Below are 27,235 nucleotides of genomic sequence, written 5' to 3' on the forward strand. Positions count from 1 at the left end.
TGGCAAGGCTGCATTCATGGCACTTGTGAGGCTGCATTCGTGACAATGCGGAGACTGCATTCACAGAATTTGTGAGGCTGCATTCATGGCAATGGTGAGGCAGCATTTAAGGAATGGTGAGGCTGCATTCATGGCAATGATGAGGCTGCATTCATGGTAAAGCTGAGGCTGAATTCATGGCAATAGTGAGGCTGCATTCATGGCAATAGTGAGGCTGCATTCATGGCAATGGGGAGGTTGCATTCATGGTAATGGTGAGGATGCATTCATGGCAATGGTGAGGCTGCATTCATGGCAATGGGGAGGTTGCATTCATGGCAATGGGGAGGCTGCATTCATGGCACTTGGGAGGCTGCATTCATGGCACTTGGGATGCTGCATTCATGGCAATGGGGAGGCTGCATTCATGGTAATGGTGAGGCTGCATTCAGGCAAAGGCCAGGCTGCATTAATGGTAATTGTGAGGCTGCATTCATGGCAATGGGGAGGCTGAATTCATGGCAATGGGGACTGGGGAGCCTGCATTCATGGTATTTGTGAGGCTGCAGATGGGCAATGGTGAGGCTGCATTAATGGGTACTGACCCTTATTTTGCTTCACAGTTCTTTATTTAAAATGTAAATTTCCTGAAACTTCCCTCTTAAAGTGAAGGTGCTGTGTTATACGCCTGTGCATGTTATATGCTGATAAATAGGGTGTTTCTGTCCAGATGTGATGTGATGTAAAATGTAAAAGTTCACAGTGATTTTCAGAAACATCTTACCTTGCAGACAGAGAGCGTCTTGTGAGCTGAAATGGACAAAGATCCGGCAATGATGTACTGTCAAAAAATAGATATTACAAGACATTATATCACAATAATCTTTATTTATGGAAGTATATAAATAAAACAGAACTATGTTGTGAATTACTTTAGTTATGTTCAAATCCATATAGTCTAGACTGCATTGGTGGCCAACCTGCAGCCTCAAGACCACATCCAGCCCTTTGGTGATGGTCATGTGACCCTTGCACCCCAACATTCAGTTGTGGGATTGTCTCCAATCTCCAACCTGTAGCATAGCCTGTATGTCATGGGTGGGAAAATACATTTCTCAAGGGGCTAGATGAGAAATCGAGATTGCTTCGGAGGGCTGAACCAATAATATGAACTTAATTCTGCTCAATTAAATATTCCAGATATGTGGATGCACACATAACGGGACACGATATCCCCCCCTTAAAACAAATATAAAATACAGATCTATATAGGGAGCTAACCTTATGTAATATGATAAGCTAGCACCTCCTTAGGTTGAACATGCATAGAGTAAGCAAAGCAGCCTGTCTAAGGGAATTCCACAAGGGGATTTATATATTCCCTCTACTGTTATACATGACCCCCATGTGTGATGTCACTTCTGCAGTTAGGAGGAAATTAGTTGACTAATTAGTTAACTAGTTGACAAGTCAACTAGTGGGGATGTAATCTCTCACCTTCACCTGTGGGAGGGAGAACAGGACCTGAAAAAATATCCCCACATGCTCTCAACCGAAGTCACTTGCTAAGGGCAGAAGTGCCATCACCACCATTTTGGTGACCAGAGGAGAAAAAAGGGCGGAAGCACAGCTGCTATCTTGTTGACTGGCCAGCCTGGATCCTGGGAACCCACCCTCAGAGCCATGGAGCAGTGTCACACAAAAAATAGCAGTTGCCTTAAAAAACAGCAATGCAGTTGTATATGTTGTATTATGTGCATGGCGTACATTTGTTTATATTTGATTTCTAATTTCTGATGGACCTCATGTGGGCTAAACAGGGACAGCCAAAAGGCCGGATGTGGCCCAGGGGCCCGTAAGTTTTGACAGCAAAAGGTCAGACAGAACGAATCCATCGGACAATTTGATCGGTTGTGTGCTCCATCGGACCTTTGCTTGCCAAAATCCGACAGACTTTAGAAATAGAACATATTTTAAATTTTCCCGCCAGAACTCTGCCGGAACCAGTATCTATCAGGTAACCCGTTCATCTGTATGCCGGTCCAAAGGACCAAATATGACGCAAGGACAGCTACAGGACCTGCCAAGAGAATGTTTCCAGTGCGATCCTATTATGCTGGTTCTCGGCTGCAGGGTACTGTACATCTTGCGCTTGCCGCAATAGGGAAAACACATTTTCCTATTGCAGCGAGCGCAAAGGAGAGGCGACAATGTCCCTTTTAGGTCTGGTATGGATTTTAAGGGGAAGCCCCTACGCTGAAAAAACAGTGTGGGGGTCCCCACAAAATCCGTTCCAGACCCTTATCCGAGTACGCAGCCCAGCCAGTCAGGAAAGGGGGTGGGGACGAACAAGCATGGGGGGACGAGCATGGGAGTGAGTGCTTTGGGGAAGAGGGGGCACCCCCACCCCAAAGCACTTTGTCCCCATGTTGATGAGGACAAGGGATCTTCCCGACAACCCTGGCCATTGGTTGTCGGGGTCTGCGGACAGGGGGGCTTATCGGAATCCAGATCCCGGCCCCCCACCCTATGTGAATAAGTATGGGGTACATCGCACACCCCTACCCATTCCCCTGGGGGAAAAGTGTCAATAAAAAAACACACTAGACAGGTTTTTAAAGTAATTTATTAGGCAGCTCTGGGGGTCTTCTCTCTGACTTTGGTGGTCTCTTCCGACTTCTCCGTGCTTTCCGGATGTTCTCCAGCTCTTTTGCCGCTCTTTTCCTAGCGGTAGCCCGGTTTTCTCCTTTGTCATCTTCTTCTTCCTTCTTCTGTTCTTCCGATGTTGACACGATGCTCTCTCCTGCTGTAATGCTGTGGACGCGGTGCGCAATGACTTATATAGGCATGGGGCGGGGTCACCGGGTGATGTCACCCGGGGACCCCACCCCTTATGATGTCACAGCCCCAGCATGCCCTGGTACTGTGACATCATAATGGGTGGGGTCACCGGGTGACATGACCTGGTGACCCCGTCCCATGCTTATATAAGTCGTTGTGCCCCGTGTCTACAGAATTACAGCGGGACAGAGCGTCATGTCAACATTGGAAGAACAGAAGTAGGAAGAAGAAGAAGACGAAGAAGGAGAAAACCACCGCTAGCAAAAGAGCGGCAAAAGAGCAGAAGATAGCGGAGGAGCCCAAGAAAAGAATCGGAGAGCAAGAGAAGAGGCCGGAGAGTGGCAGAAGAACCGGAAAGCACAGAGAAGTCGGTAGACCCCCGGAGCTGCCTAATAAATTACTTTAAAAACCTGTCTAGTGTGTTTTTTTATTGACACTTTTTCCCCCCAGGTGAATGGATAGGGGTACGAATTCACATAGGATGGGGGGCCGGGATCTGGGGCCCCCTTATTAAAGGGGGCTCCCAGATTCCAATAAGCCCCCTGCCTGCAGACCCCAACAACCAACAGCCAGGGTTGTCGGGAGAGGCCCTTGTCCTCATCAACATGAGGACAAGGTGCGTTGGGGGGAGAGGGCCCGTAGGGTGCCCCCCTTCCCCAAAGCACTCACCCCCCATGTTGAGGGCATATGCCCTGGTACGGTTCCGGGGGGGTACTCGCTCATCCCCACCCCCTTTTCTGACTGGCCGGGCTGCATGCTCAGAGAAGGGTCTGATATGGACCTTGGGGGACCCCAATGCCATTTTTTCAGCGTAGGGGCTTCCCCTTAAAATCCATACCAGGCGACGGGGCTCGCAAGGTGTCAATCTCGCAGATAAAAGAGGCGAGATTTACTTCCTTTTCTTGTCCCGTCATAACGTTCAAAATTTAGTCCACGTGTGGGCAAGTTCGTTCATTTGGAAGTCCACCGTAACCCTGTCGGAACACTGGTGAAGCAATTGCGCCATCTGAGTCAGCGTGGAGCATGAATCCCAGAAATTATGTCAGTGGGAGGGGCGACAACCAGCATGGACCGCAAACAGGAAATATGTCATTAAAATTGGACGCGTTTCAGAACTACTGATTGGTTCCTTCTTCATGCACGCACAAGAAACAACAACAGACGTTCAAAAGAAAAAAAAAAGAAAAAAGATGCAAAAAACTGCATAGATGAAAAAAACACATATATAAAAAAACACGCATAGATGCAAAAAAAAAAAAAAACACATAGACGCAAAAAAAACACATAGATGCAAAAAAAACAAAAAAAAACGCATAGATGCAAAAAAAGCATAGATGCAAAAAACACATGCATACACACACACACACATACACACACACACACACACACACACACACACGTACACATCCTATAGGAAAAACAGAATACAATTGGCCAATGGAGGACATACCTCCAAGGGGAATATGGGCACTGTATATTGAGCATACATATGAAAATTAGTATGTAATGGTGAATGAAATTTTAAATTATGGCACTTATTTCAAAATCCTAATTTAACCCTCCAGGAGCCAAAACATTGAAAGAGAAAATCCAATACATCTCTCTGTGGCAAAGCTTTCGGAAATGCTGGGGGGAGGTCTCTAGACATCGCGTCCCATTTTAATGACATATTTCCTGTTTGCGGTCCATGCTGGTTGTCGTCCCCTCCCGCAGAGGTCATTTCTGGGATTCATGCTCCATGCAGACTCAGATGGCACGATTACTTCACCAGTGTTCCCAGAGCCTGGGGTGTTCACCTGCTGGTTATTCTGGGACCTTCTGCTGCTGCATATCGTTATCCCTGGAAAGCTGTGATACACTGGGACCTCCTGATGCCAGATCACCTGCTTTATACATCCATGTTATGCCTCTTCTTTTCCTTGATACTGTAAGTGTTTTTAATCTTGTTTGGGGATATAAAAAGTTTTAATTCTGCACTTAGAGATGCCTTTTTTCTTGTATTTGTTTTCCATTAGAGATTGCTCCCCTCTTTGAGTGCAGCCCTAAGTGTTTGAAGACCACTTCATCCGTCCAATAAAGACACTATCTGCCTGGTCCTGACATTCTGAGAGCCCTTGACATACGTTTTATCAGAATAATTTTTTGGAGACTCTTTAATAACTGGCGTAGTACCACTAGATTGGCTTAAGGCCATTGGCGTATGTGGTGCCTATATTTAAAAAGGGATCAAAGTCTTTAACAAATAACTACAGACCAGTCAGTTTAACTTCTATAGCCTGGAAGATATTTGAGAGTTTATTCAAAAGATCACGTATAAGAATTTTTGCTAGAAAATTATACTTTAAGCAATAGACAGCATGGATTCATAAAAGACCAAAGTTGTCAAACAAATGTGATTTATTTTTATGAGGAAATAAGCAAAACTTAGACGAAGAAGTGGCTGTCTATATAGTATACAGTATTTGCATTTTGTTCCCCACATATACACAGCTAATGTGTAAGCAAAAGTCTACAGGCTTGGAAATATCAGTTTGTAAATGGATAGAAAACTGGCTAAAAGAGATTAGTGGTTAATGATTCTTTCTCTGAATGGTCTAAGGTTATCAGTGGTATACCCCAAGGTTCAGTGTTGGGACCCTTATATTTTAATATACACCAGGTGTAACTAAATGGCGGACGGTGGTTCAGGCACAGACCAAGTGACAGTCCAGTCCAGACGGCAGCCACACAACCCAGCAGCCTGAGCATACTCCTCTCCTCCCGCTGCTGCAGCTGTTAAAGTGGTTGTAAACCCTTACAAACCACTTTGACCTACAGGTAAGCCTAGATTAAGGCTTACCTGTAGGTTCAAGAAATATCTCCTAAACCTACACGGTTTAGGAGATATTTGCCAAAACACAGGCACCGCTGTCTACGGCGCATGCGCTGTAGACAGCGTTGCGCAGGCGCACTGAGCACACCGCTGTCAACGGCGCGATGCCGCGAGTGGTGGCTTCCGTGCGCATGTGCGAGAGTGACGTCATCACGGCTTCGTCGAATGACAGCAGTTCAGTTAGACCCACCGAGAAGATGGATGCTCTGGACTACAGGGGACAGCAGTGGCATCGCTGGCTCCTGTGTCAGGTAAGTGACACATAATGGACTACTATGCGATGCATAGTAGCCCATTATGCTTTGCCTTTGCAGGGAATCAAAGAGGAAGTAAACTCATCAGGGTTTACTTCCTCTTTAAGGATCACTGCCCTGTAGAGGGCAGGAGGAATGGCAGGGTGGACATGGAGCTGGATCACCCCCCCCCCCCCCCCCCCACATGCACCCACCCGCCACCACTGTTGAAGTCACAGCAGAGCAGAAATTGGACCAAACCTTTGAGCTGAATTTTCTACCTCTACTGAGTAGAGTGAAAGTCTTACTTTCTAAATGGCATCAGGGCCTTTTCCCTTGGTTCGGTAGATGTAACATAATAAAAATGTCAGTATACCTCCAGAATTATTTAAACAGACTAATAAGATGATAACTGAATTCATTTGGGCCCATAAAAGGCCCAGAATTCAAAGCCGTTTAATGACAATGCCTAAACAATATGGGGGGGAGGGGGTAGCGATACCAGATATGCAGAAATATTATCAGGCGGCTCATATGGCATGACTAGTAGATTGGTGTAGGCATGCAAGCTTTAAAATATGGCCAAAGATCAAGCAATCACAGTGTGAGGTCCCATTGCGTCATGCGGTTTGGTGTTTTGGAGACCTGAGTTCAGCTCTCAAAAAGCACCCAACCTTGGGCCCTACCCTGCGTATTTGCTCTCAAATATGTTCTACCACTTTATTATCATCTGTCAACTCCCCCCTATACCCTATTGTAGGCAATCCTTTTTTCCCTCCGGGACTACAGGGACCCTTCAGGAAACTTTCAGACTCACCATGTTTTCAGGCCTCTCATTTTATACAAATAGCGACAGGGATATGGCCCTCATTACCTGAACTAACCTCATCAAATGACTGTTTCTGTCTTGATTTCTGAAGTGGAGCTCAGTTGCAACATTTTCTTGACACTCTCCCACCTCCGGACAGATTTCAACCAACATTGACACCCTTAGAACAACTACGTGAGGGGACGGGGCCTTGCTTCCACTTAATCTTGCAAATGTATGCACTACTGGTTGCCCCGAAGAGGATTATGTCCCTCCATATATAAGGAAGTTCACCCGGGCACAATATAGGCAGATAGTAAATGTTACGCTGAAATCTTCAATATCCACAAGAATCCAAGAAACTAATTTTAAAATAATGACCTGAGGGTACCGTACACCGTCGTTACTTAATAAATTCTTTCCGGAAATCCCAAACAAATGTTGGAGGTGTCAGGAAGAAAGAGGGACTCTACGCCATGTTCTTTGGTCCTGCCCAAAACTGGAGTATTTCTGGAGGGAGATAGGGCGGATAGCACAGAAATTTACTGAGTATAACCCAGAACCCAGAAGATCCAGCCCTATTTTTGTTACATGTCTCAAACATACCGGGGAAAACATATAGTAAATACATTTTCTTATTAACGCTGCTAGATCATGTATCGTACAGCAGTGGAGAGATACAAACCCTCCTACAATTTTTGCATGGGTCACACAAATTGAAGAGGTTAATAGGATGGAGGATTTGTTATTATCAGCTCAAAATTGAAAGGAGACATTTAGAAACTTGGGGCCAATGGAATACATTTAAATTCTCAGAGGAAGGGAGTTCCCTCTTTGCTCCTGAGAGTATTTGAAAAAGAGAGTGGGGGGCCTTGGGGGGGTGCCCTAATTTTCCTGGATAATGGTATAGTAGACTCGCCTTTTCCTTGGTATATTTCCCCTCCAACTCCCACTCCCCCTCCCCTATCGGTGTTTTTTTTTTCCTTCTTCTTCTTCTTTCTTTTTATTTATTTTTTTTTCCTTTTTTTTTATTTTTTTTTATTTTTATTTTTTTTAGGTCTTTCCCTCATGAGGCTTCTTACTTTCTCCTTTTGCCTCTTCAGATATGTAGAGGTTTTTCTTCTTAGTAAAGTATATTGTCAGTGCATACAAGAGAAGCAGGTCTAATGGAAGATATAATGGGATCTATCTCAATTAACTAGTTATTGTTTTTTCTGTGGATGTATTTAAGATAGGAGTAATGCTGTTAACTGGATTTTGAATGGATTCATTGGAACTTATATGATTGATGGATTCATGAAATTGTTCATTTCTCTGTATGTATGACAACTAAGATAAAGAAATTTAAAAAAAAGAAGTCACAGCAGAGCGATGGGAGGAACGGAAGGTCTACAGAGGAAGTGGCAGGCAGCTGCCCAACCCCTCCCCCAATGCATTCATCCACCTCTACTCCCACAGCAAGGAGGAGGGCGGAAGGGCGGGAGGCACGGATCATAGCAGCAGTGGCAGAGGAGAGCACTCACAAGAGGCATTTACCCCGCCACTCTCCCCACCCTCCACAACATTGAGTTAAGGTAGGGGAAGATTATGGGGTTATGGGGGGCTTGATGTCAGAGAGGGGAGCTGTGATATGGGGGGAGCTATGAAATTGGGGGAAACTGTGAGGGGTGTGCTGTGATATGAGCGGCTGTGTGAGGGGGGAACTGTAATACTGGTTGTGATTGCAAGGGGGACTGTGATGTGAGGGAGGGGTCTGTGATTGCAAGGGGGGCTGTGATGTAAGCGGGGCTGTAATGTTGGGGGGGCTTTGATGTGAAAGGGGGTTGTGATATAAGTGGGGCTGTGATGGGGAAAAAGGGGATGGAGGACACTAATGTAAATGGGCTGTGACATGAAAGACCTGAGTCATAGAAGAAAAATTCGATTTGGACCTCTGCAGAAAGAAAATGTTATAAATCGGACTTTTGTGAATTTTAATTTAGTACCCCTGATATACATTATATTGTCAAAAGTATTGGGACACCTGCCTTTACACGCACATGAACTTTAATGGCATCCAAGACAGCTGGTCCCTGCTGAACTGACCAAATATCAACTCATCTATGACCAGCCTAAGAGCCGGTTCACACAGCGGGCGATGCGAGGCGACACGACTCGCCTCGCTCTCGCAAGTCGCCCCCGTTCTGTACAATGGAACCGTTCTGAGAGGAGCGACTCGAGTCGCTCCGACTCAGAAAAAAGGTTCCTGTACTACTTTTGGGCGACCTCGGGGCGACTTGCATTGACTTCTATACAGAAGTCATCTGCAAGTTGCCGCTGAGGTCGCGGCAGGTCGCGGCGAGGCAAGTCGGAGTCGCCTCGCCTCGCCTGCAGTGTGAACCGGCCCTAAGACAATAATATTATTTTTGTGCACATAAAAAAATATGAAATAAAAAAAGATTAAAAAAAAAAGATTATAAAAAAAAATTATTGTCCTGAGGTGTCACTTTTCCTAGATTCTAAACTGCGCACTCACAGTTCTGGAGCAGGCGAAAAGTGACACTTTTAGTGAGCACTTTCAGGAAAAGGCTTGACACCTTTTCCTAACATTTAAAAGAGACCACAAGAAGGGGGAGCGGCGGCGGAGAAGAGGATCAAAGCCTGCCCTCTGTGCTATGCACGGTACAGGCCATTACTGCTAGAAGATGAGGTCAGTGTGACAGCCACACAAAGTCTGCAGGGGGGTCACTGATGTAACGGGAGGAGTGAATACACTAAATTCATGGGAGGCACTGATATAAAGGTTCCCCCTTATATCTGTAACCCCCTTACCTTAGTGTATTCACGCTTCTGTAAGGTCTCTGGTCATCATAGTCCCCCCTTACATCAGAGTTTCTAGTGTTTCCCCTTAAATCAGGGTCCTCAGAGTTCCCCTTTACGCCAGAGTCTGTAGGATTCACCCTTTACAGTGCAAGGGAAAACTTTGTGGACTGTGATATAAAAGGGAACACTGTAAGGGGGGTGGGCTCTGGACACCAGAGCCCACCTTATATCAGAGTCCCTTTTACAAAAGAACCTGCAGTGTTCCCCTTTACATCAAGGTCAACACTGCTCCCCTTTACATCTCTGTTTTGTATATTGAGAAACAAGTGTCAAAATCATGCTTGTATGAGGGTGGAGGGGTGCAGGGGGGCTCTTCATGATTTCTTGCACTGGGGCCCTGAAGATTCTAGTTATGGCTCTGGTTTATTGTATGCATTTAACCTGCCAGACAGAAAATATGTCCAATGATCTTGCTTTTCTTTAAGAGCCTTGTTTGACATTAGACTCTTGCGGAGATTGTGATACATGGCTCACAGTGGATCACAATCTTAGCAAGAGTTTCCAACACTGAATAAAATACACAGAAAATTTTCATTCTTATTAAAAAAAAAAATTTTTAATACTTACAAAGACTGGTCCCCAGAACAGAATTCCGCTGAGAAGTGAAGGTGAGGTCATAAGAAAACAAAGAGAAAAGCCAAAAGCAAGTTCTAGGATGGACGTTACAATCAGAACAATCTGTAAATAAAAAATAAAAAAATGTAAAAAAAAAAAAAAAGGTTGGGATCCCAGGTAAGGTCATGAAATTGGATTGCCAATTGCATTGGTACAGTATATTTATTACCTATGTTGTTCCATGTTTTGTGCCTACTAGGAGATGTTTACATTTGGGTTACGGTTAAAGATTATGACCTTAAACTAGCAGGAGGAATGTTCAAAACTAACCTAAGAATTTTTTTACTTATTGAGTGCTGGTTCCAGCAGAGTTACTAAGTTAGTGATTCAATAAACAGTATGCAAATTCAAACATGATTGGTATAAACAGAGGTCTATACCCAAGCAAAAAATTAAAACATAGATTAATTAAAAAAAATAAAAAATAAACAAAAGGCACAGACTAGATGGGCCTCAGTGTTTCTATGTTTCTACAGTTCTTCAATTGTATCTAAAGAATTGGTCCATTCAAAAGTGATATTTAAAGTATTATGCATATTAGGTAACCTCTTAAAGCTCCCCTACTGCTCAATCCTTTTAAAATGTGTTCCTTTACTGTCCACTAGCATCACCGGCTCCACTGTACTTCTTTGAATGTCTGGATAGGTTGAGTGCACAACCTACAGTAAGTGCCTTATATGCACACTGCTCTACAGGTTGCACAGGCTCAGGGAGCTGGGGGAGCAGGGCAAAGGTTTGCCACATGGGCTGCTTCTGTGGACTCATGAGATTTGTCTATAGCCCCAGTTAGAAGTATGCATGCAAAAGGTGGCTCCATGGGTCCCTGTAAGTAGATGGAGCCACCTAAAAAAGGAAGAATGGGAGATGAAAATTAAAGCAACCACGGGTCTACATAGAAAAGCACACAGCTAACTCGGTAAATGCAGATGTCTGTAACACTGTATTATATTTGCATTTGAAGATTTAATGACACTTTAAGCCATAGGTTAAACCTGGTTTGTTGAACCAACCCTGGTTGCTTATATGTCTCTGGTGCTCCATAAAAGTGAGGGAAAATAAAAAAAATTGAGTCCTCAAAAAACTGCAAAAAACACACAGGAGGGTGCAAACACCTTATGCATTACCATAGACAGTTTAAATCCATAAAGACAAGTGGATACTCACAAATGGATAACAACATTAAGTTCTTCAGAACTAAACCAACCTGGTAATCAGTGGCCATTTAATGGTCTTGGATACAGTATGTAGTCACCCTCCAAAAAGGGCAGACATATGAGTGGAGTCATACACATAAATCATGTGTAGCCCAACAACCAAAAAAAAACAAAAAAAAACCACACAATTGGTTTGGTGTGGGCATGTAGTTTAACCACTTCAGTACCAGGCACTTTCACCCCCTCCCTGCCCAGACCAATTTTTAGCTTTCAGCGCTGTCACACTTTGAATGACTATTGCACGGTCATGCTACACTCTACCCATATTACATTTTTATCATTTTTGTCCCCACAAATAGAGCTTTCTTTTGGTGGTATTTGATCACCTCTGTTTTTTTTTAATTTTTTGCTAAACAATAAAAAAAAAATTAAAAAAAAAGTATGTTTTCTCCTTCACTGATATGTAGCGATGGGCACTGATGAGGTAGCACTAAGGTGGTACTGATGAGCCTGCACTGATGGGCACTGATGAGGAGGCACTAATATGCAGACTGATAGATGTCACTGGTATGCAGCACTGATGGGCACTGATAGGCAACACTAATAGGTGGCACTGATGGGCACTGGTAAACGGCGCTAATAGGCAGCGCTGATGAGGAGGCACTGACAGGCATTACTGACGGCCACTGATTGGCATTTGTGATGGGCACTGATCTGCATTTTTTTTTCACTGATTAGCATCTGTTGTGGGCACCTCTGATGGGGGCTGCACTGATAATCAACACTCTGATTATCAGCGCAGGCCCCCCTCCTCCGTCAGGAGAGCTTCTGATCGTCTTTCCTCTACTGAGGGAAGCTGATTACTGGCACTTCCTGGTTATCACTGTGATCAGCTGTGACTGATCACAACTGATCACATGGTAAAGATCCTACATCATAGCCTCTTTACCATGATCGGAGATGATATGTGTTAGAGTTACACACCACACCACCAATCTCTGCTCTGTTCACCCGTGGGGGTGTGCACGATTGGCTTATCCTGCTGAATGCCATATTACACTTAGTCAGGATAACTGATCCCCTGCCCAACCATCATTCCGCTATAGGCCAGGCAGGATGTGGTTAAGGCTTTTTTTATTAGTTGTTTGGGTACAGAAGGTAATGAGTATGACTCCGCCCATATGCCTGCCCTTTTTGTAGGATGACCATATATCCAAGATCATTTAAAGGGCCACTGATTACCAGGTTGGTTTAGCTCTGAGGAAGGGGGTTTTGTCCCCTGAAACGAATCAGGCATCCAATGGGTTTGTTCCTAGAATGGGTTACCTCATGTTCAGCTGCAGCACATCAGTTTTATGCTTGCTGTTTTTATCCACTTGTGAGTATCCATTTGTCTTGGTGGATTTAATAAACTTGTCCATGGTAATGCACAAGGTATGTGTACCCTCCTGTGTGTTTTTTGCAGTTTAATGAAGGTTTCATAGTCTAAGGAGAGATGCCCCCCAATGAGTTATTGCACATTGAAGCATTGTAAAAGAAAAAAACTGGATTTAGCGCTGGTGTGTATTTGGAGAATGTTTTTATTTTCAAGTCCTTGATGGAACAGGAACAGATAGATAATCATGCAGTGGGGAAACTTGTTGAGGTGACAACAGTCTACAAGATGATTCCCCTCATTTTGGAGAGATTTCCTTTCACTTCCAAATGTACCTATAAGACAAGTAAAGGAAAATCTCCCTAATGGTACACAGATGGAAAAAAAAACTTGAAAGGGGTTTAAACACTTCCCAAATCTTTTGAAAACTTAAAAAAGAAAAGAAAATCTGTCCATCTTTGAGTGGCTAGGGTGCCTTCATGCCTAGCATGATCGTCTCAATTTGACACAAGGATTTAAAATGTGCAATAAAGCTTTGTCCTAAGAAAAGGAAATGATAGGATATTGATTTTAAAATTATTTTCCAATATGTTAAAACATCTCTTTGTGCACTGACCACATCCAATAATGCAAACGCATAATTACCACACCTATACATGGCCAACCCATTTAAAGATATTCTTGAACCTGTTCATCTTGTTGTGTTTTTGGCTTATCTCTATATCGATAGACTGTGTTTTGCTAAATCTGGAAGGTGCAGTTATTAATTACACTTACCCCTAGAGCATATGGTTTTCCTTTAAGAAATGTCTTGTGTAGGGCAGACAGCCTTGTATCTTGGGGTGTGGCAGGGAATGCGGCAGGGGGCATGGCAGGGGGCCCTGAATATGCTGGTGGTAAAGGTTGGACGGTCCACTGTTGACTGTTATTTTGGAAAATTATCTGTGGTGGAGGCATTGAGACATTCCACACTTGAGCTCCTGGATACCCGTTAGGTCCAGCCAGTACAGGGTTCATGTTCCATTGAAAGTTGACAGGTATGGCATTTGGTTGTACAGGATTGGAAGGAAGAATGGTGGGTTGAACAACATTATAACCAGGCACATCGCCCTCTTTTTCTGAGGCTGACATCATGAAGCCTTACTGAAACAGAAGTAAAAATATAAGCAACTTAAGAATACAAATAGAACAAGACACAGGACGCATGTTCACTTCTCTATACCCTACACCCCCCCCCCCCCCCACCAGAAGTCAATTTGGCTGCTGAGAGCAGAGAGGAATACCCATTACTGTTGACATTCCTGTGCATGAGTGCTCACTCAGGCTCTCAACACTAAAACAAGGGGCTACAGAGAAAGTCCTTTATGAGTTCCAACCAAGATTAACTTGAGGCTTCCATAGGGTTTTCTTCTCAGGTGACCAGACAAGGAAAGGTATGTATAAATTTCTACATGAGCAAAGCACCGGTTTCATTTAAGAGCTTGGAATGGGAAAAGTAGACATAAAAGGTCTACATTTTGCTTGCTCTTTAGATCGTTACAGAAAAAACCCTTCAATATGGGGTTGCCTCCAGTTGCACAGGGGGGACTCCTAAGGTCTGTACATCTAATAACAGCAATGCCAGGTGCTATTTTGTGTGGTTGCAGTTTTGGATTATGATCCATTATTCCATTCCATTTGGTATCTTTTAAGAAATTGGTGAATGGTAGAAGTCAATAATAAAAATGAACAAAATCAAAATAAGATCATTGCATAGTATTTTAAATATAATAAATACATTTACATCTCCTGGCAAATGGCCATTTTAATCACAAATTAAAAAAAAAATGCATGTTAGATTTCAAACAGATAAATATGTTGCAAGAAGGGGAGACCACTGCACATCATGACGCCACTATATTCCAAGTTCATTCCATGAGCAACCACAACTGCCACACGAGCAGTCCCCGCTTTAGGACCGCGCTGATGCATTTCACCCAATAGGGCTTAATCATAGTGCCCTACTGGGTGAAATGGGCAGTCCTAGAACATGGATTGCTATTATGGCTAAGGTGTTTGTTCACTAGAATAAAAAAAAATGACTACTCCGGTAATCCCAGGTACCTGGTGTTCAGATGGCAGCAGGAGCATGTAACGTGCAACATGTAAAAAAAAATATGTTCTCTAATATCTATGTAATGCTCAGTGAAAAAATAAATGGAAACATCTGCTGCCACCACTGTCAATTTAGTATAAAGATTACAAATTATGTGAAAATTTGAATAAATGCCATCACATTGTTAATTGTCAAACTTTATTTGAAGCCCAGGTCAACTGAATTGACCTGATAATAAATACACTCAAAGCTCCTGAATTTTCCGGCATCAAATATAAATTAAAGGGAAGTCCACCCAAAAGTGATATGTTAGAGCCTTATAGGCTGAGTCAGCCCCTGCCTTCTTCTGAGTCTTGGATACTCCAACAGCAGTAAGATCCTCATGCTGTGACTCCTGACTAGGGATGAGCCGAACACTCCCTGGTTCGGTTCGCACCAAAACTTTCAAACGGACCCCAAATTCGTACGAACTTTAGAACCCCATTGAAATCTATAGGACTCGAACGTTCGAAATTAAAAGTGCTAATTTTAACGGCTAATATGCAAGATGCTGTCCTAAAAAGGGTATGGGGACCTGGCTCCTGCCCCAGGGGACATGGGTCAATGCCTAAAATGTTTTTAAAAATGGCCGTTTTGGCGGGAGAACTGATTTTAATGACGATTAAAGTGAAAAAAAAGTGAAATATTCCTTTAAATATTGTGCCTGGGGGGTGTCTGTAGTATGCCTGTGAAGTGCCACGTGTTTCCCGTGTTTAGAACAGTCCCTGCACAAAATGACATTTAACGGAAATAACGTCATTTCAAATTGCTTGCGGTTTTAATGTTACATCTGGTTCCTGCAATATGGTTGAAAATCATTGAGAAAAATGGCATGGGTAGCCCTCCCTGTCCATTACCAGCCCCTTTGGGTCTTGTACGCATATTAAGGGGAACCCCGTACCCATATTAAAAAAAGGAAATGCGTGTGGCCCCCAGGCCCTATATACTCAGAACAGCAGTATACAGGCGGTGCAAACAAGACAGGGACTGTGTAGGTTTGTTGTGTTAAGTTGAATCTGTTTGTAATTTTCAACTGGTACATTTTTAACCAGTTGCCGACCGCCGCACGCCGATGTACGTTGGTACAATGGCACGGGCAGGCATAAGGACATACATGTACGTCCCTTGCCTCCCGCGGGTCGGGGGCCCGATCGGGCCCCCGCCCGGTGCCTGCGGCGGTCGGTATTCGTACGGGAGCGATCCCGGACGAGGGGACGGCCATTCATTCATGGCCACCCCCTCGCGATCGCTCCCGACGAATAGAAATCCCCGGTGACATCACTTCCTCTCCTGTAATGTAAACACAGGAGAGGAAGTGATGTATTCTCTCCTCCGTGTCGGTATTTTTCGTTCCGACACGGAGGAGAGCGGATCAGTAAGTTGCACCAACACTCACACACACAGTAGAACATGCCAGGCACACTCACACCCCCCCTTTACCCCCCGATCACCCCCCCAATTACCCCTGCCCCCCAGTCACAGTGACACCAATGTCATTTTTTTTTTTTTTTTTTTTTTTTTTTTGCATTGGTGTCATTTGTGACTGTAATAACTGTTAGGGCAGTTAGAGTTAGCCCCCTTTAGTTCTAATGTACCCCCCTAACCCCCCCAATAAAGGTTTAACCCCGTGATCACCCCCCGTCGCCAGTGTCACTAAGGCTGGGTTCACATTGCAGCGGTTTATGAGAACGAATGTGATTCGCACCGCACTGCAGTGCAAATCACATCCGATCTCTGTGCGATTCGAGTTCAGCCATTCGCCGCACCCGCCGCACCCGCCACACCCGCCGCACCCGCCGCAAATTCGCACGGGACCCTTTTTTTGGCCCGCAGCAGAATCGGATCGCATGGGTGTTCACACCATGCGATCCGAGTTTGCAGATCGCACTGCGATATGCGAACTGATCTGGGGGTGTCAGTAACATTTCACTGACACTCCCAGCAGTTCGCATAGGGCAGTGTGAACTGCCGCCGGGAGGCATGCGATGCGGGAACCCGCCGCGGATTCGCGGCGTTTCCGCATCGCTCCAGTGTGAACCCAGCCTAATAAGCGATCATTTTTCTGATCGCCGTATTAGTGTCACAGGTGACGCTAGTTAGGCAGGTAGGTATTTAGGTTCGCCGCAGCTTTTTATAGCGCCAGGGACCCCCATATACTACCGCATAAAGCCCCCTGATTGCCCCCTAGTTAACCCTTTCACCAGTGATCACCATATAACTGTTACAGGTGACGCTGGTTGGTTAGTTATTTTTTTATAGTTTCAGGGCACCCGCCATTTATTACCTAATAAAGGTTTAACCCCCTGATCACCCGGCGGGTGTCATTTGTGACTAATAACTGTTAGGGCAGTTAGGGTTAGCCCCCTTTAGTTCTAAGGTACCCCCCTAACCCCCCCAATAAAGGTTTAACCCCGTGATCACCCCCCGTCGCCAGTGTCACTAAGGCTGGGTTCACATTGCAGCGGTTTATGAGAACGGATGTGATTCGCACCGCACTGCAGTGCAAATCACATCCGATCTCTGTGCGATTCGAGTTCAGCCATTCGCCGCACCCGCCGCACCCGCCGCAAATTCGCACGGGACCCTTTTTTTGGCCCGCAGCAGAATCGGATCGCATGGGTGTTCACACCATGCGATCCGAGTTTGCAGATCGCACTGCGATATGCGAACTGATCTGGGGGTGTCAGTAACATTTCACTGACACTCCCAGCAGTTCGCATAGGGCAGTGTGAACTGCCGCCGGGAGGCATGCGATGCGGGAACCCGCCGCGGATTCGCGGCGTTTCCGCATCGCTCCAGTGTGAACCCAGCCTAATAAGCGATCGTTTTTCTGATCGCCGTATTAGTGTCACAGGTGACGCTAGTTAGGCAGGTAGGTATTTAGGTTCGCCGCAGCTTTTTATAGCGCCAGGGACCCCCATATACTACCGCATAAAGCCCCCTGATTGCCCCCTAGTTAACCCTTTCACCAGTGATCACCATATAACTGTTACAGGTGACGCTGGTTGGTTAGTTATTTTTTTATAGTTTCAGGGCACCCGCCATTTATTACCTAGTCTCACTAGTGTACCCCTAAATTTAGGGGTGTCTACTTTCCAAAATGGGGTCATTTGGGGGGGGTTTGTGCCATCTTGGCATTTTATGGCCTTCAAAACTGTAACGCCCTTAGAAAGCCTGAAGGCGGTGCTTGGTTTTCGGGGCCCCGTACGCGGCTAGGCTCCCAAAAAGTCCCACATATGTGGTATCCCCATACTCAGGAGAAGCAGCAGAATTTATTTTGGGGTGTCATTTCACATATGCCCATGGCATGCGTGAGCAATATATCATTTAGTGACAACTTTGTGAAAAAAAAAAAAAAAGTTTGTAATTTTCCCGCAACTTGTGGCAAAATATAAAATATTCCATGGACTCAACATGCCTCTCAGCAAATAGCTTGGGGTGTCTACTTTCTAAAATGGGGTCATTTGTGGGAGTTTTGTGCCATCTTGGCATTTTATGGCCTTCAAAACTGTAATAGGTAGTGAGGAGTGAAATCAAAAAATTACGCCCTTAGAAAGCCTGAAGGCGGTGCTTGGTTTTCGGGGCCCCGTACGCGGCTAGGCTCCCAAAAAGTCCCACATATGTGGTATCCCCGTACTCAGGAGAAGGAGCAGAATTTATTTTGGGGTGTCATTTCACATATGCCCATGGCATGCATGAGCAATATATCATTTAGTGACAACTTTGTTAAAAAAAAAAAAAAAAAAAAGTTTGTAATTTTCCCGCAACTTGTGGCAAAATATAAAATATTCCATGAACTCAACATGCCTCTCAGCAAATAGCTTGGGGTGTCTACTTTCTAAAATGGGGTCATTTGTGGGGGTTTTGTGCCATCTTGGCATTTTATGGCCTTCAAAACTGTAATAGGTAGTGAGAAGTGAACTCAAAAATTTACGCCCTTAGAAAGCCTGAAGGCGGTGCTTGGTTTTCGGGGCCCCGTACGCGGCTAGGCTCCCAAAAAGTCCCACATATGTGGTATCCCCATACTCAGGAGAAGCAGCAGAATTTATTTTGGGGTGTCATTTCACATACGCCCATAGCATGTGTGAGCAATATATCATTTAGTGACAACTTTGTGTAAAAAAAAAAAAAAATTTTTTTTTTTGTCATTATTCAATCGCTTGAGGCAAAAAAATAAAATATTCAATGGGCTCAACATGCCTCTTATCAATTTCCTTAGGGGGTCTACTTTCCAAAATGGGGTCATTTGGGGGGGTTTTGTACTGCCCTGCCATTTTAGCACCTCAAGAAATGAGATAGGCAGTCGTAAACTAAAAGCTGCGTAAATTCCAGAAAACGTACCTTAGTTTGTAGATGTGACAACTTTTGCGCAAACCAATAAATATACAATTATTGACTTTTTTTTTACCAAAGACATGTGGCTGAATACATTTTGGCCTAAATGTATGACTAAAATTGAGTTTATTGGATTTTTCTAATAACAAAAAGTAGAAAATATCATTTTTTTTCAAAATTTGCGGTCTTTTTACGTTTATATCGCAAAAAATAAAAATCGCAGAGGCAATCAAATACCATCAAAAGAAAGCTCTATTTGTGGGAAGAAAAGGACGCAAATTTTGTTTGGGTACAACATTGCATGACCGCGCAATTACCAGTTAAAGCAGCGCAGTGCCAAAGTGTAAAAAGACCTCTGGTCATTTACCAGCAAAATGGTCCGGTCTGAAAGTGGTTAAAGTGTAGCTCCAGTCAAAAAAACAATTTTTAAGCTTTTTGGAAAACATAGGGAAGGGTTATCACCCCTGTATAATTTGTTTTGTCGTCCATCTTTTTTCATCTCACTTGCTGTTGTCTCCTTCCGTTTGCAAGTAGGAGATGTTTGTAAGTTGGATGTTTGAAAGTAGGGGCTTGCCCTATATGCTCTGCAGAAATGGCGGAACAAGGTGTTGGTTTTGCCACAACATTGTAAGCCCTCCAAGTGACTCTTGGTGGGCGCTGGAGCGCCCTGCTGTGAACGATTATATCAAGAATTGTAATTACATGCCATTGTTGAACAGTGGTAGAAAAATTGACCTTTGGTGGTTGTGGTGCTGGTGCCACAACACTATAAGTCCTCACAGTTAATCTGGGTGGGCAAAGGAACGGGCCCTCCTGTGAAATATTATATCAAGAATTGTAATTACATGTCCCTGTTAAACAGGGGCAGAAAAATTGAGCCTTAGGTACTGGTGCTGGTGCCACGACACTGCAACCTCTCCCATATACTCTAGTTTTATTGCAGGAATTAGCCCTGCTGCAAAGCATTGCATCAAAAATTGTAATTAAACGCCCCTGTTAAACAGGGGCAGAAAAATTGAGCTTTAGGCACTGGTGCTGGTGCCACGACACTGCAACCTCTCCCATATACTCTAGTTTTATTGCAGGAATTAGCCCTGCTGCAAAGCATTGCATCAAAAATTGTAATTAAACGCCCCTGTTAAACAGGGGCAGAAAAATTGGGCCTTAGGCACTGGTGCTGGTGCCACGACACTGCAAGCTCTCCCATATACTCTAGTTTTATTGCAGGAATTAGCCCTGCTGCAAAGCATTGCATCAAAAATTGTAATTAAACGCCCCTGTTAAACAGGGGCAGAAAAATTGGGCTGATGGCATCACCCAGAACCAGAAATGTTCTTCCAACATATCAGCGGAGGAGGAAGAGGATAGACAATCAACATAACAGGACAGTCACTCAGCATCAGCATAGGCAGTCTTCAAGAGATGTGATATTTCAAAAAAAAATATTCGGTTACATCAGCTTCAGGTGCTTGGTAGCTGGTGGTGATCCAAGACTGATTCATCTTGATGAAGGTCAGTCGATCAACTGATTCGGTGGACAGGCGTACCCTGTGATCGGTAAAAAAGCCACCAGCAGCACTGAAGGTGCGTTCCGAAAGAACAGGATGCAGGACAGGCCAGTAGCTCAATTGCATACTGTGCAAGCTCTGGCCAGTGATCCATCCTCAAGACCCAGTAAACCAGAGGATTTTCGGTGGGAAAGGTGTCCAAGTCTGACCTTGCCCCTAGGTATTCCTGCACCATGTAAATCAGACGCTGGCGATGGTTGCTGGAACCGATCATACCTTGGGGCTGCCGACTAAAAAATTGTCTGAAAGCATCAGTCAGACGGCCACCTTCTCCACCGCTCCTTCTGACCGATGCCTCAGCAACACGTTTTCCAGGACCAGGAGTTTGTAACCTCCCAGTCTCTGGGAACGCGTTGCACAGACCTTTCTGCAAGGCCTCCCGGAGATGTCTCATCCTCTGCTCCCTCTGCGATGGCAAGATAAGGTCGGCAACCTTAACCTTGTACCGTGGATCAAGGAGAGTGGCCAGCCAGTAATGGTCCCTCTCCTTAATCCGAAGAATACGAGGATCCTTCCGCAGGCTTTGCAGGATCAGGGAGGCCATGCAGCGTAGGTTAGCTGAGGCATTCGGTCCGGAGTCCTCTGGGTCACTAAGGACAACATGATCCGCAGCTACCTCCTCCCAGCCACGTACAGGTCCACGGGTTTCTTGGGACTGTAAATTATCCCTACAAGACTGCTGCTGCTGCTGAGTGCCAGCCTCCACCTCCATGCTGACACAATCATCCTCCTCCTCCTCTTCCTCCTCCTCATCCTCTTCCTGTGTGATGGGTGGCACAGCAGGAACACTGTCTGGATAAAGGGGGCCTTGAGAGGCAAGGAAGTCCTCTTCTTCCTGCCTCTGTTCTGCCTCAAGTGCCCTGTCCATTATTCCATGCAGCGTATGCTCCAAGAGGTGGACAAGAGGTACAGTGTCACTGATGCATGCACTGTCACTGCTCACCATCCTTGTGGCCTCCTCAAACGGTGACAGGACAGTGCATGCATCCCTGATCATGCCCCACTGGCGTGGTGAGAAAAAAACCGAGCTCCCCTGACCCTGTACTGGTGCCGTAGTCGCACAGGTACTCATTGATGGCCCTCTGCTGTGTGTGCAGCCGCTGCAGCATGGTCAACGTTGAGTTCCACCTGGTGGGCATGTCACATATAAGGCGGTTCTTGGGCAGGTTCAACTCCTTTTGGAGCTCAGCCAGTCGAGCACAGGCATTAAATGATCGGCAGAAATGCACACAGACTTTCCTGGCCTGCTTCAGGACATCCTGTAAGCCCGGGTACCTGCCCAAGAACCGCTGCACCACCAGGTTAAGGACATGAGCTACACAGAGCACATGGGTCAGTTGTCCCTGTCGGAGGGCGGAGAGGAGGTTGGTGCCATTGTCGCAAACCACCATTCCTGGCTTAAGCTGGTGTGGCGTCAACCACCTCTCAGCCTGCCCCTGCAGAGCTGACAAAACATCCTTTTCAGTGTGGCTCCTGTCCCCCAAACAAACCAGCGCAAGCACTGCATGGCATCGTTTTGCCTGCGTACTTGCGTAGCCCCTGGAATGCCTACGGAGCACCGCTGGTTCTGAGGACAGAGCACTGGAAGAGGCCATGGAGGAAGAAGGAGAGGAGGGGGGGAGGAGAGAGGTGTGTCACAACCAATAGTAGCATTTTGGAGGCGTGGTGGCGGAACAACCTCCAACACTACTGCACCTTGTCCTGCATCCTTCCCAGCTGCCAGAAGAGTGACCCAATGGGCCATGAAAGACAGGTAACGTCCCTGTCCATGCCTGCTGGACCGTAAGTCAGCGGTAATATGCACCTTACCACTGACCGCCCTGTCCAGCGAGGCAAGGACATTGCCTTCCACATGTCGGTAGAGAGCCGGATTCGCAATCCGTGAGAAAAAGTGGCGTTTGGGGACCTGCCACTGAGGAACCGCACATTGTACAAACTCACGGAAGGGGGCCGAGTCTACCAACTGAAAAGGCAGCAGTTGAAGTGCTAGCAATTTAGCCAAGCTAGCATTCAACTGCTGGGCATGTGGATGGCTGGGAGTGAACTTCTTTCGCCGGTCCAGCAGCTGGGGCAGGGACATTTGCCTGCTATAATCGGACGTGGGTGTACTGCTAGCAGAGTGCCCAGAAGCACTTGGCTGTGACACACCTAATTCTACACCTTTATTTCTCTCAGAGCAGGTTTCAGAGAGGACTGAAGGCCTAGTGGGGTTGGAGATGCCAGCTGATGAGGAGCAAGGAGAGGTCCGCTTTGTTCTTTGGTGTGGGTCTTTGAGGTACGCTTGCCAACGAGCTGCATGGCAGGTCAACATATGTCTGGTCAAGCATGTGGTGCCCAAGCGGCTGATGTTTTGGCCACGCGAGATACGCTTGAGACATATGTTGCAAATAGCAGCAGTGCAATCTGATGCACTCGTCTCAAAAAAGGCCCACACCAAAGAACTTTTAGAATAACGCGCAGAGGCAGCGCCCTGCACAGGCGGAGCTCTGCGGTGTGATTCAGTCGGTGTGCTGCCCCTAAGCTGGCCCCCGGAGGGCATCCTGCCTCATTGCACATGTGCCTCCTCCTCCTCCTCTCTCCTACCAGGCACCCACGTGGAGTCAGTGCCCTCATCATGCCCTCCCTCTTCATCGCTGTAGCAAACCTGGCAGTATGCTGCAGCTTGTGGAACATGACTGCCAGATTGCTGTCCTTCTTGAGCATCCCCTCTCTCTGCATTCACGCTACTGCCTTCCTCTAGCTGAGTATCATCATCAGAGCCTACAAAACACTGGGCATCCTCCTGGAGCATGTACCCAACACTGTGCTCAAAGAATTCAGGAGACTCCTTAGGAGGACGTGGTGGGTCTAGGGAAGGAGTCACTGATGATGACATTGAGACAAGGGAAGACGATGCGTTGGCAGCTGCTTTGCTAGTACCCTGAGACTGGGTGAGTGAGGATGAGGAGGATGAAGAGGGCTTGGTCATCCACTCTACCAAGTCGTTGGCATGTTGCAGCTCAACATGTCCAGCTGCCGAAAAGAAGGACAAGCGTGTCCCATGGCCACGTGCTGATGATGACAATGCACCGCGTCCACGACCAGCACTGTTGTCTCTAGACACAGAGCCTGCTTGCCCTCTTTTATCGGCTCGCGCCTGTTTGCCTCTCCTTGCTGGCCTTCCAGACATGGTAATGGCCTGAAGGGAGTTGGGTAAAACAGCAATTGGGTAGTGTATATTGTGCTGGAGGCACACAACACCCACTAACTCCTGCAGATGCCTTTATTATAGAACACCAGCAATAAAGGGTAGATAAAGGGGTATACTGTACTGGAGGCACACAACACCCACTAAGCCCTGCAGATGGCTCTATTAGAGAACAGCAATAAAGGGTAGATACAGGTGTATATTGTGCTGGAGGCACACAACACCCACTAACTCCTGCAGATGCCTTTATTATAGAACACCAGCAATAAAGGGTAGATAAAGGGGTATACTGTACTGGAGGCACACAACACCCACTAAGCCCTGCAGATGGCTCTATTAGAGAACAGCAATAAAGGGTAGATACAGGTGTATATTGTGCTGGAGGCACACAACACCCACTAACTCCTGCAGATGCCTTTATTATAGAACACCAGCAATAAAGGGTAAATACAGATGTATACTGTGCTGTGCTGGAGGCACACACAACTTTCAATAACTCCTGCAGATGGCAAGTGGGCTCAAATAGAGAAGAGCTATGTAGGTGGATATAGCGATGTGTACTGGGTACAGAGCACGCAGACAGCACGCACAAGCTCCTAACACTGACTGCAAGCTCTATTATAAAAGATAGATATATCGCTAGCTATATAGGTGAATATAGCGGTGTATACTGCGGTCAGGGCACGCAGACAACAACCACTACAGAAGAGCAAGATCGAAAAATCGGCCGATAACGATCGGTGTATACTGTGTTGAAGGTACACAGAACACCCACTAACTGCTTCAGACGCCAACACACTACACAAGGCCGCCGCGCTGGCGGCCTTTATAGTGTGGGGCGTGTACTACACAGCCTGAGCTATGATTGGCCACAGGCATCCTGCCTATGGCCAATCATGGCTCTCCTTGCTGCCGGCGCTGTGATTGGCCAAGCATGCGAGGTCACAGTGCATGCTTGGCCAATCATAAGCCAGCAATGCACTGCGCCATCGCAGTGCATTGTGGGCCGTGAGCGCCACACGAATTTGGCGCGAACGGCCCATAACGTTCGGAATTCGCCGAACGGGCGAACAGCCGATGTTCGAGTCGAACGTATGTTCGACTCGAACACGAAGCTCATCCCTACTCCTGACTCTGTTCTTGTTCATCTGGGTTACATTGTTGAATATAATTTCCTTAGTGTCACAATCTAACCTACTGAGGATAACATAGGAGCTTTTATTCCTGAATCATGCCAAAACTAGATATGAAAATATCTCATTCACCTGGAATTTCACTGAACATCAAGAGAGTTCACTGAAATGCATCAGATCAAAGGGGTATAGAAAATGAAGGTAGTTTTTGCTCGCTTTTAAGCTTGTAAATAGGCGTTAAATGGCTCTTGAGGGTTACAGAAGTTACTTTCGGCTGTCGTTGGCTATCCTTGACCTGTGCCCCCTCATTAGACAAATGATATTGCAACTTGTTCACAGAGAAGAAGAAAAATACAATAAAAAAACAATAGAAAAAAAAAAAAAAACATGAATAAAAAAACAACACTAACACATTCTAAATAAATTCAATAATAAAATAAAATCATTGAATACAAAAGTTCTACAAATACATTTTGCCTACATACCGTAGCTCAATATGCAAGCAAAATAAATTTTGTGACAAAATTTAGGACACTCCACTCATTCCTAAGTAAAACGATTTCAACAAACCCTTAACTTAGAATGAATCCTGACAATGACTGTCATTTGCCTTTACACCTTATACGTGACATATGTCTATCCAGGGCTTTTTTTTTATCAGTGAAAAGATGCAGGTACTCCTTTTTCCCTCAAGCCACCTGTTTTCCCTACCCTAAATCCACCTCCGAGCACTGTCCCTTGTCCCTACCCCCCACCCTACTACCACTGGATCCCCTCAGCAACAATAGACCCTCCTTAGCAACAACAGATCTACCCTAGATCTGCACCATAGTAGTTCCTCCGCCAGCAACAATAGACCTTCTCCAGCTACAGTATAATAGACCCTCTCCCAACAGTAGATTCTCTATAGCAACAATAGACCACCTAGCAACACTACACCCCCTCAGCAATAATAGACACCCAGCAGTGAGCATAAATAGACCTTCTAGCATGCCCAAGCACCCCTTGCCAGTACATAGAGTCAGTGCTGGAAGGGCTGGAACTGAAACTGCGTGTTCTCGCTGAAAAAAACCCCCATGCCTATCAGCCACAACTAGGTGAGCATATCTATTTTTTTACCTCGGAATTCCACCAAATTTTTTAGTCTCTTTGCCAGTCTGTCTTAACTTGTGTTTTACAGAAGATGTGGACAACTTGGATCTCAGACACATATCACAAAAAAAATTACTTGGAAAGTTTGAGATGAATTCTACCTGCCTGCGCCGATTGTTGTTAGTCTGAAGCTCCTCGTCTCTCTAATGCTCTGCCAATCTTCCACTGCGGAATAAATCAATGACTCGCGTGACAATGACTCTTACCTACATGTGACTGCATAATATAGGAGAGAAAAAATAAAGCACTGTAGAAGGCAGCAACCTTTAGAATGCAATTTAGTTATTGCCTATAGAGAGATTGGAGATAACATTGTCACATGTGCAAGATATTCTATATCTCTGGGAATCTTGGAATGAAATGTCCATATAGATGGTATAATTAGCCCTGGGTTCCTTTGGAGCAGGGTTTGGCACACTTCAAAGAAGTTTGAATGTTGAAATCGAACCTCACTGAAATCAATAGGAACTGAATCTGCCCATTTTCTGGGCTAAAAGACAAACAAGTGTGAAAAAATAGCAGTTATTTTTTCAAATGCTTAAAGTGAAACATTAAAAATGTCTGATTCCCCATACACACAATCAGAAATTCCGTCAGAAAAAACTTGGATGGTTTTCCGCACAAGCTTACCTTGCATACACATGGTCACACAAAAAGTTCTCTGAATGGGAGGGGCACGCCGTGACATCACCACGCTGAACAAGAGGAGGACGGGCTACCGAGTTTGCCGGCCGGCTTGTATTTATGCGATTGAACTTTTTTCTTATGTAAGTGCATTTTTGTTGAAGTGTCTCCCCTGGATTGCAAGACATCTGGTATAGGCGAGAGGTTGCGATTGGCTTTTACCATAACGCTCCTTACGCTTTACCATCTGGTAAGCGCATACTTTTGTCGGTGGCTGGGCACATTAGTGATAGGTGTGTGGAATCACTGTGGTGTGTCCTTTTTGAAGCTGAGCGATTGGTTTTCAACACAAAGATTCTTTTC

At 45.4% G+C, this 27,235-nt stretch overlaps 1 protein-coding gene across 2 annotated transcripts in view; it reads right to left on the reverse strand.

The window, feature by feature from the left end:
• The window catches only part of LOC143930377 (membrane-spanning 4-domains subfamily A member 4A-like), a 56,587-nt gene extending 30,086 nt beyond the window's left edge, over positions 1 to 26,501 (reverse strand). Inside the window, exons 1-4 of one of the 2 annotated variants that reach the window (XM_077454658.1) lie at positions 26,350 to 26,501; positions 13,517 to 13,882; positions 10,163 to 10,273; positions 764 to 820 (exon numbers count right to left, since the gene is read on the reverse strand). In XM_077454658.1, coding sequence (XP_077310784.1) covers positions 764 to 820; positions 10,163 to 10,273; positions 13,517 to 13,873 — 525 coding nt within the window. In that variant the 5' untranslated portion in view covers positions 13,874 to 13,882; positions 26,350 to 26,501. The remainder of the gene's footprint in view (positions 1 to 763; positions 821 to 10,162; positions 10,274 to 13,516; positions 13,883 to 26,349) is intronic. The other variant, XM_077454659.1, reaches the window with a different exon arrangement.
• Between the last annotated feature and the right edge of the window lie 734 nt (positions 26,502 to 27,235).

This window comes from Lithobates pipiens, unplaced genomic scaffold (assembly GCF_037356315.1).
Source record: "Lithobates pipiens isolate NorthernLeopardFrog02 unplaced genomic scaffold, aLitPip1_a1.2 Scaffold_25, whole genome shotgun sequence".
Classification (NCBI taxonomy): Eukaryota; Metazoa; Chordata; class Amphibia; order Anura; family Ranidae; genus Lithobates; species Lithobates pipiens.